This window comes from Oreochromis niloticus, linkage group LG14, assembly GCF_001858045.2.
Source record: "Oreochromis niloticus isolate F11D_XX linkage group LG14, O_niloticus_UMD_NMBU, whole genome shotgun sequence".
Classification (NCBI taxonomy): domain Eukaryota; kingdom Metazoa; phylum Chordata; class Actinopteri; order Cichliformes; family Cichlidae; genus Oreochromis; species Oreochromis niloticus.
Window position 1 is genome coordinate 28,176,677 of NC_031979.2, and position 9,462 is coordinate 28,186,138.

At 39.0% G+C, this 9,462-nt stretch overlaps 1 protein-coding gene across 1 annotated transcript; it reads left to right on the top strand.

Annotated features, from left to right (window-relative positions):
* Window positions 1-1,909: 1,909 nt before the first annotated feature.
* Window positions 1,910-7,951, top strand: LOC100695806 (dehydrogenase/reductase SDR family member 11). The gene is made up of 7 exons (XM_019367514.1): window positions 1,910-2,180; window positions 4,405-4,614; window positions 5,205-5,299; window positions 6,886-7,015; window positions 7,135-7,221; window positions 7,309-7,374; window positions 7,504-7,951. The coding sequence occupies exons 1-7, from the start codon at window positions 2,049-2,051 to the stop codon at window positions 7,585-7,587; spliced, it is 804 nt and encodes a 267-aa protein (XP_019223059.1). The 5' UTR covers window positions 1,910-2,048; the 3' UTR covers window positions 7,588-7,951.
* The last annotated feature ends 1,511 nt before the right edge of the window (window positions 7,952-9,462 follow it).

Below are 9,462 nucleotides of genomic sequence, written 5' to 3' on the forward strand. Positions count from 1 at the left end.
CACACACAGCACGCTCGTTTGTTTCAGTTCGTCAGTTGCAACAAGACAGCTTACCAACGTGTACGTAATAAGCTAATACTCCTGTGTGCTTTAGACTACAGTGTGCGCTGTACACCTACTTACTGTTTTTGTCGCATCAGTCTGTGTCTCTGAGTTAATTTGTGTTTCTCCTACAGCTCCGGACCGCAAAAATGCGCGTGCTCTTTGTGAGCTCCTTCCCGGCTCGTAACCAGCGCGTTCTGCCATTAAGGATCATTGGTTAAATGTGATCATGTGACTGATGCAAGTCAGATCCTTTTATTTAGCAAAACTGTGATTAATAGTTAAATATTATTGTTGAGGGGCACAGACAGGACTCCACACGCACACACACATAAAAAAATAAATAAATACATTTTTTTTAAAGTTGCCTCAACAAAAGGGCACTTTGGGCACCCATCAGGAAAGGGGCAGGTGCTCAAGCCCCTCTTGCTCCCCCCTCTGCACGTGCCTGCTCACGCTGGTGACATCCTCAGAGTCCATTCTGAAAATAAAACATGACAAAGAGGAAGCACCTCATATTCTAGTGTTAAGCTTCACCAGAAGACTCAGACTAGACCAGACTCAGAAATTAACATCTCATCAGCAGTAAAAGTACACTTACAGTTAAAAAACTATCCATCAACTAAAATCTGTTACGATAAGAAAACTGTCATTAACTGGCTGTGACCATTTACACGGGAATTCCTGGGTGAATTAAAATGTACTCTGAATTGAATAAAAGGAAGCAAATAAATGGATGGAAATCAGATTGAGGGTCATGTAGCAAAGTTAAATCATGTCCATGTTCCATAGTGTTTCTGTGCTGGACTAAACTAACTAATAATTCTGTGCACCAATTATGATGGTGACCTTTTACACAGAGAGATTTACATTGTGAGTAAAACGCCGGTGGTTAAACTGGTTTATTTACACTATGATAAACTGACCGCCCCACACACCCAGCCTTCCTGTCTTATATAACAGTGACACTGCTGGAAAAAACCCCCAGCAACATCTGCTTGCACTCTGCTGAAACTGAGTTTTCACTTCAAAGCTAAGCTGGATTTTCCTAGGGTCCCAGGCACAGCCCGCCAGTCTGTATACCTATTAAACACCTATTATTTTAGTATTGTGTTGGATAAGTGTTTTGCATATTGAAGAAAAAAACACTTAGACTTTTCACCCAAATAAACCTATAGTGCACTAAATGTGAATTAATAATATATTTAAAATATGAAAAGTAGATATGGTCAAAAAAGCAGAGTACTTTGTTGAATACTTCAGTTGTGGAAATAGTAAATAGTAAATCATGACACTGATTTACTCTTACGTATCCTTTCGGCATCCCTTTGGTCACTGTTTAAGTGTAACTGATTATTTCCGAGCTTACAGCACACCTGCACACCTACTTTTATCATGCAATAAAAAAGGCAGTAAAAAATCAGTCATGCTGTGCTGTGTTGAATTATATCAACCTGAATAACCAGTCTTTGCAGGTATGCAATGCTAAGAGTAAGTAAACACATCTTGATGGGCTACAACAGCTGAAGACCACATCAGGCTCCTGCCGGCCAAGAACAGAAATATAGGATAAAAATATTAATAGCTGAAGCCTTGTCAGTTTATGAGTCCTTTGCGACTGTCGCTGCACGCTCGGAGCCATAAACACAAATTGCTTTGACACTAGTAACAGGCAATAATAAAGGTGTAAGGTTCACGTCGCACGGTTTACATCCTTTAGAATTAGCGTTTTACTTGCTCATCAGGTGCGTGTCATTCTAACAATGATGATGTAACGTGTCACAGAGAAAAAGTTATCTCAAACTGTTTTCATAAACCTGACAACAGGATTGGCTGAAAGCCTCCCTGCAGGGCGGAGAACTGTAGCTGTTTGAGAGGAAAAGGGGGCTGACATGACTCAGGTGTTTCTATACATATATAAATGCTCACACGGGACAGTGAAAGATCCGTCGCTCTCTCTCTTCGTATTTGTGCTTCTTTCGTGCTTGTAGCAGGTTACCGCTGTGATGGACCGCTGGCGGGGCAGAGTGGCTCTGGTGACCGGAGCCTCGGTCGGGATTGGGGCGGCTATAGCCGTAGAGCTGGTCCGGCTCGGTATGAAAGTAGTGGGCTGCGCCAGGGACGTCGCAAAAATCCAGGTTTGTTCTGAAGTGAAAACTCAGTTTCAGCGTAGAGTATCTGGACCTATATCCATGGCCGGACTGGTAATCTAGTATGCCGGGTATTTTCCCAGTGGGCCGAAGCATTTTTCTTCTTCTTCTTTGCATTAGTTCAATTTTCATTTTCAATCAAATCTCTTAACGCCTCTGACCCCTCCCTCTACTTTCCGTGTGCACCTACGCACCCTAGAACAAAGTTAGTGTTAATAAAGCGGTAGATACAAACAAAGAAAGAAAAGAGAAAAAAAACTAAGAGAGAAAATAAACAAGAAATAGATACAGCAAAGTGTGTCAAATTAACCGACATGTTAGCAGTGCAGTAGTACCAGCAACAGCTGACATAAAGCCCTGGCATTGTAGCTTATTGCTTTATTTTTGTGTCTCTATAATAAACGCACGTAAATAATTTTTGCAAGAACAAATGTTGCATTTTGAGGAGAAAATTATTTTCATGTACAAAATTCTGAAATACATGTACAGAATTCATGTATTTCAGTGTTTGCTATTATCCATATAGACACAAAATAATAGTGTAGTTAAAAACATTTTCGGTTAGTATTTTCAATTATTTGATTGTAAAATATATAATTTTTATGTTGGTTTTAATCTAGGTTAAACCAAACCACTTCACTGGATTTAGCTACATTTGTGTTTCCTGAATGCAGTAGCTAGCGCGTTGATTGGAGACCAAAACAGCCAAGTATTTTGCATCCAAGTCTGTGATTAGTTGGTTTTGTGGCACATTTATAACCGTGTACAGAAAGAGTTGAGTGTGCAGGGAGCAGAGATGTTGAAAGCCGAAGTGACACACTGAGAGCACACAGAGCAGAGATCTGAGCAAGAGCAAATGCCAACAACTGAGCGAGAATGGCAGTTATTGTGTGTGTATATGGATAATAGCAAACACTGAGATGAATTTTGTTCGCTCAAAATAATTTTCTCCTTAAAATGCAACATTTGCAAAAATTATTTATGTGCGCTCAGAATAGAGGCACAAAAATAAGGCCATAGTTGCTAGCATTAGCCATTGAGAGCGCAAGAGGACCAGCAGTCCCAACAAGAGAGTGAGGAAGACACAGAGGGAGGTGTAGTTAACAAATAAGGTTGAGAGAGCAAGAGATTCAGGTAAAATAAATGGCTCATGGTTAAAGCAATTTGATAATAAAATGATAATAGCTAAAAGGTAACTTTTAATTTCTACATTGCAACTAAGATGTTCTAGCCCAACAACAGCTGTACCAACCTGGATAAAAAAAGAAAAGAAAATTTTGATGGACCAGGCCTGCATCGATCACTTAGTGTATTTCGATCTCGGCTGTTGCATTTTATATTTTTTAGTCTATATTTATATTTATATATATGTTCACTGTTACCTAGCAAAAAAGAACAGAGGGAGCGGCTGGGCAAAAGTTGAACCGTTTATTTGACTAAAAGTAAATAAACCTGAAAAACCAGCTTTACAGTAATCTGTTGTAATACTATGAATCAGATTCTGTGTAAAAGTTGACTGTTAATAGATTTTTAATTTAGTCCAACACAGAAACAGAAGGCTGGACACATATGAGCCAGTGACTCTAGACCACAGGTGTCGAATTCAAGGCCTTGAGGGCTGGTGTCCTGCAGGTTTTCGATGCGCCCTTGATCCAACACAGCTGATTTAAAGGCTAAATTACCTCCTCAATGTGTCTTGAAGTCCTCCAGAGGCCTGGTATTGAACTAATCATTTGATTCAGGTGTGTTGACCCAATTATCTAAAACCTGCAGGACACCGGCCCTCGAGGTCTGGACTTCGACACCCCTGCTCTAGACAGAACTATTCAAACATGTCTGGGGGCTGAATTTTTTTACAGTCTGCAGTGGTTCAGTAGAGTCTTTTGTTAAGTAAAAATGCTCCAGTCAGATAAAAACTCCTTCTGCTACTAAAATAATCTTGTTGCTTTTGAGATAGAAAGATACGTTACTATGCAGCAGATCTGATGAAGCAGCTGATGGCAGGACGTGTTCAGACATGAGTTGAGACCCAGTGAGAAGAATGTTTTTGCAGTTGGAGACAAAAATCTGACTTCCAGTGTTGTACAAAGTTACTGATCAGCTGTGTTATGAAAACTGAAATCCACAAATTTACAGTAATTTTATATAAAGATTTGAAGGGCAGAGTTATTTTGAAGCTAAACCTCTGTCATCGTTCGCTTCTTGGTTTCAGAAACTGGCAGCAGAGTGTCAGAGCGCCGGCCATCCTGGTGTTTTGGTTCCTTTCAAGTGTGACTTGACCAAAGAGGAGGAGATTCTGGCCATGTTTGCAGCGATCAAAGAGCAGCACAAAGGTGTGGACGTGTGTATCAACAATGCTGGCTTATCTCATCCAGAGCCACTGCTAAGTGGCAAAACCAGCGGCTGGAAGAACATCATGGATGTAAGATCTCAGAGTTATTTTAGAAAAAAATGATCTGCAGTTCTGTTTGAAAGAAGCATTCACAGGAGTGGTTTCCCAGAAGAGCAATTAAATGATCAGTTTTCAGTTGATTTGTTCATAGTTTTTAGAATATGAAACATGAAACTTTCAATTTAGTCCATCACAAAAACAGAAAGTTGGACAGAACTAAACTTACTATCATGCAGAAAATTTTCAGCTGCATTAGGCTTATATTAGACAGAGACAAGAAAGTTTATTTGAATGTAAATAAACCAGTATAACCATTTTCCATCAAGTCATCCATTAAATCACATTCTGCTCAGTATAATCCATCACAAAAAAAGAAAGTCTGATACAACCAAAGTCATGACTCTCATCTGAATTACAAAGTTGTTGTCCTACAATCCTGCAAAACAACATAGTTTGTTAAAATTAGTGCAATAGGACAAAACTCAGAAAGTTGAAAAGTACCATGAAAGTAGGGAAACAACTCCCCCCCCCCCCCCACCATGCACAAGAAACCAGCTTTCAAACGAGCTGTTTGGAGGGTGTTGACTTTGTTGTTTATTTCTCTGCTTGGTTTCTTACAGGTGAACGTTCTTGCCCTGAGCATCTGTGCACGTGAAGCTTATCAGTCAATGAAAGAGAGAAACGTGGATGATGGGCACATCATAAACATAAACAGGTGCAGTTTTACTTGCTAATAGAAAGTGACAGAACTTCGAAATCTGTCGATTTAAATATCACATAAATGTCATATGATTCTAATCATCATTTAGACTGATTACGAGCATCCTGTGGCAACATGACTCAACAGACCTTTTTCAAAGCACACATTTGGCTTACAGGAAAAGCAAAGATGGTGGTATTAACAGTACTCATGTTTCTTTGGCATAGAGATGACTATCTGTTGAATTCAAGCCAAGTAATGCAACACACGATGATGTTTAAATCTGTCTGGCCTGTGCATGTCTTTCTGTATTTTCTCTACTGATGTTGTTCCTCTTTGTGCTTCTTGTCTGATAAATCTCCCCTGCTCTGAACTGATGTAGATCTGCGAGAAGCCAAATTCTCCTAACATAGACTAGATTTTCTGAAACCCAAAAGCAAACTTAGAGGAGGTGCGGAATATAGTACCATTTGTTACTATAAGAATTACAATATGGATAAAGATCATTTATGGGCTTTTGGTCCAGTGACACCAAAAACTGTTTCCTACTGCAACAGACCGTGCTTCATTTACTCAAACCCCGAGCCACTAAATGAAATGCAGTAATCATTATTTATTTATTTGATTTGATTTTTTTCTATTGTGGAAAATGTCTGCAGATCAGAATTATTTTGTAATCACATCATTATTACAAGATTGAAGACGGGAAATAAGGGATCTTTGTTTAAGGACTTTACTAGGGTAATTGTGATGGACCGAGTTGAAAAACAGGAGGAGTTCCAGGAATTATTAGAAAAATATAGCTTTTCATTTATTTAACCCCCAAAAATTATATTTAAAAAGTAATAAATGTTGAGCTCATAAAAGAGGTCAAAGAAACAAAACTGAACTCAGGCAGACTGCAAACTTAACAAACCAAATGACTGCCCAAACAAACATAATTGACCTAAACATGAAATGACACACAGGGGTATATATACTGGCTGATCAGACCATTCTGACACATGAGGGGTTTATACAATCATAAATCACAACACAATGCAGTACAATCTAGTTTGTTAATAAACTAAACACTAAAGAAGAAAATCAAAACCATTAAACCCTAAACTCAAATATTTAATTAAATACAAATACTTTGTTTTTAAATGAAAGAAAACACACATTCTCCCCTTCAGCAGGAAGTGGTGGTGTGGTCCAATTATCCCCCTTTGCATTTAATGATTTCAAACCCTGGCTAGCATCTTTTGTCCAGCAACTCCCAGGGATGATAGCAGGTAAGAAATAAAAAGACAAGGTTAGTCAAAAAATCAAAGATGAATACCACAATGAAGTGGTATGAATACATAACTAAACTAAATGTGCGCGCTTACAAATAGAACAAATGTATCCAAACCAATTAATAAAGTTACTGGAAACTAAAGTGTGTTACTACGTTCAAATGAAGAAATGAAAATACAAGAGTTACTGACTTTAGAGTGTGGCCACGGGTTTGGCCATCACAGTAATGATTACTTTAATTGCTAGTTAATCTGAAAAAAAAAGTACTAGTAATAGTTGAAAATGAATTTGTTTGTTCACGGGTTGTAAAACTCCTGTTGCAGCTTGTGTGGACATCATGTCTATGATTTTGCTGATCTACATTTCTACACCGCCACCAAGTATGCTGTAACTGCTCTGACTGAGGGCCTGAGACAGGAGCTGCGTGCTGAAAAGAGTCATATCCGAGCCACAGTAAGGCTTTAAAACTTACTGTAACCAACTGGAAAAGTGCCTTTAACACAAGTATAAGCTGCTGTGAGACACATGCACAGTACATCCTACAGTTCCTTTATCATTATCTCCTTTTGCAGAGCATTTCTCCTGGTTTAGTGGTGACAGAATTTGTATCACGGGCCAACAATCCTGATCAAGTGGCTGGCATATATGCTGCATATAAGGTAAAATTATTAATCCTACAGTTTGTGAGGGGGTTGACATGATCATTCAGATAAAATCAAATGACGCACTTTGCACTTCTCTAACAGTCTCTGCAAGCAAAAGATCTTGCCAGTGCTGTCACGTACGTCCTCAGTGCCCCTCCTCATGTTCAGGTTTGTGATTTTTCTCTTATTTTCAGTCTTTTCTGTTTTGAACTTTCCTCTTTAGCATTTTAAATAACAACACTTTCCTTATAATAATATAATGATGATCATATAACATTCACATAACCTTTCTTTCAGATTGGAGAACTTCTGCTTGAAGCTATACAGGAAGCAGCTTTTGTTGCCCCAGCAACCCCAGGACCAGGCTTGTCTTCACATTAAGGTGGTGTGATTGACTCATCTACTCAACACAGCAAGATCAATTTACAGAATACGGAAAGAAACAATAAGGACATTTGTCCAAGAGTTAACTGTCTTCTTAAAAATGCTGAAACATGATGTGCTTCCTCTGTCGCATGTTTAACTGTGACCTACCTCTTATGACACTCTGTGAGGATGTTACCATCACTGTGTGTTTTTTAGTGTCTTTGAGAAGTTTCACCATGTGACCCTGTCATATATTCTACTGGCAATTTTTTATTTCTTTATTACATTTAACAAAGTGCTATCAAACTGGTCATGAAAGAACTTTTTGATGTTGTCCTGAAAATTTGACGCTAATATAATAAAATGATTTTCAAAGGAATTTGTTGTTATTTCCTGTACCCGGGCTATTTTGTAACAGGTTGGAAACGAGAGTTGAACCTTGGATACAGGAGGTGCAATGTGGTTTAATCACATAAACAGTACATGAACTGTGGGAGCTTTTTTCACAGGATTGTCACTGTGGAGCCGTGATGCAAATTCTGTGTCCACTAAAGCAGGAGAGATGCACAACAAAGTTGGATAGTGAGGAAGCTGAAGGAAGCAATGTATGTGTCTCTCATAGCAGCTTGGGGTTGGTGTTGAAGACACATTATGAGTTGATTAATGTACTTTAACTGTGACTGTGGCTCAAATGTGGGTCTTTTCTGCACAAATTCATACAGTAAGAAGTGGTACGAGACTCCTGCACCTTCTCTGGGTGCTGCTTTTAGGTTTTAAAAAATCCAACCTGTGGAGTTATAATTTGGCAACTCACACGTCTAGATCGGGTCAAACAAGATCAAGTGAGAGATACAGTAAGCAGTGTGCAAAGAGGAACAATATCAGTGGAGGAGACACCTAAAGGAATCCCTGGGGCCAACATAATCACTGTCTGTTGTTTGGCTTGAATGCAACAGATAATTATTTCAGTGTCAGAGAGCAGTCATTATTATTAATAGCTCGGTCGGCACTTTTCCTGTTACTCAGAGTGCTTACTATGAGTAGTGTTGCCAACTTTACTTGGATAGTGTCACGGGTTCAAAATATTGGGGATGGATACAGGAGGAAAACCAAAATAACAACACTGGTCCGGCCGGGTCAAGTCAAACGATGATTTTAATGAACACACATGTGGGAGATGGGACACTGTACGCAGACAGCACCAGATCTCTCACCGAAAACCACACAACAATAGTTTTATGAAAATCAGGGTATTGGAACGCCCCCTCATGCGTAAAGTAGGTACAATACAATCAATGTTGACAACTTTTAACACATTAAAAGAACATCTTCTTCTTCCCGAGGCCAGATCCTTCCCAGTAATCTTCTAACTCTGCTTATCCCCTGGAACAAACAGTCTCTCCTGCAAGCATAATCAAACAGCTACAAGGCCTTGCAAACTATTATTTAAATGTTTGAACTCTCCCCTCTACATGAGTTTAACTACTGCTTGTGTGTGCGTGTGTGCCTCGACCTCAGCATTCACTCTGTCTATAAGGACAGAGGCCAACTCTTCATGTGTGCACTAACCTAACTGAAACCATACATGTAATATGTTGAATAAATGTTCTAATCAAATGCCACTATTCAAAGCTTAATAAAAGAATGAATGAATAAAGGATCATGATGAATAACATGGTATATGTGTTTTGTAAGCATGTGCGGCCTTCTACACTCTACGTCACTTCACTCAATAGATCAGCCAGACATCCCGCTGACTGTAGCTTTTAACCCTTACTGACTTGAGCACAACTCCATAATAAGCACCAAGCGGCAATATGTATAAAGATGATCATGGTTACACCTGCAATGAAAGATTATATGATTATACTAACACCTGTAAATAGAAGA

What these genes read in the sequence shown, in the direction of transcription:
- LOC100695806 (XM_019367514.1), top strand. Translation starts at nt 2,049, where the DNA reads ATGGACCGCTGGCGGGGCAGAGTGGCTCTGGTGACCGGAGCCTCGGTC. An exon ending in AGAGTCATATCCGAGCCACA is followed by an intron (nt 7,016 to 7,134) that starts GTAAGGCTTTAA and finishes CTCCTTTTGCAG; the next exon opens with AGCATTTCTCCTGGTTTAGT. An exon ending in GTGCCCCTCCTCATGTTCAG is followed by an intron (nt 7,375 to 7,503) that starts GTTTGTGATTTT and finishes CCTTTCTTTCAG; the next exon opens with ATTGGAGAACTTCTGCTTGA.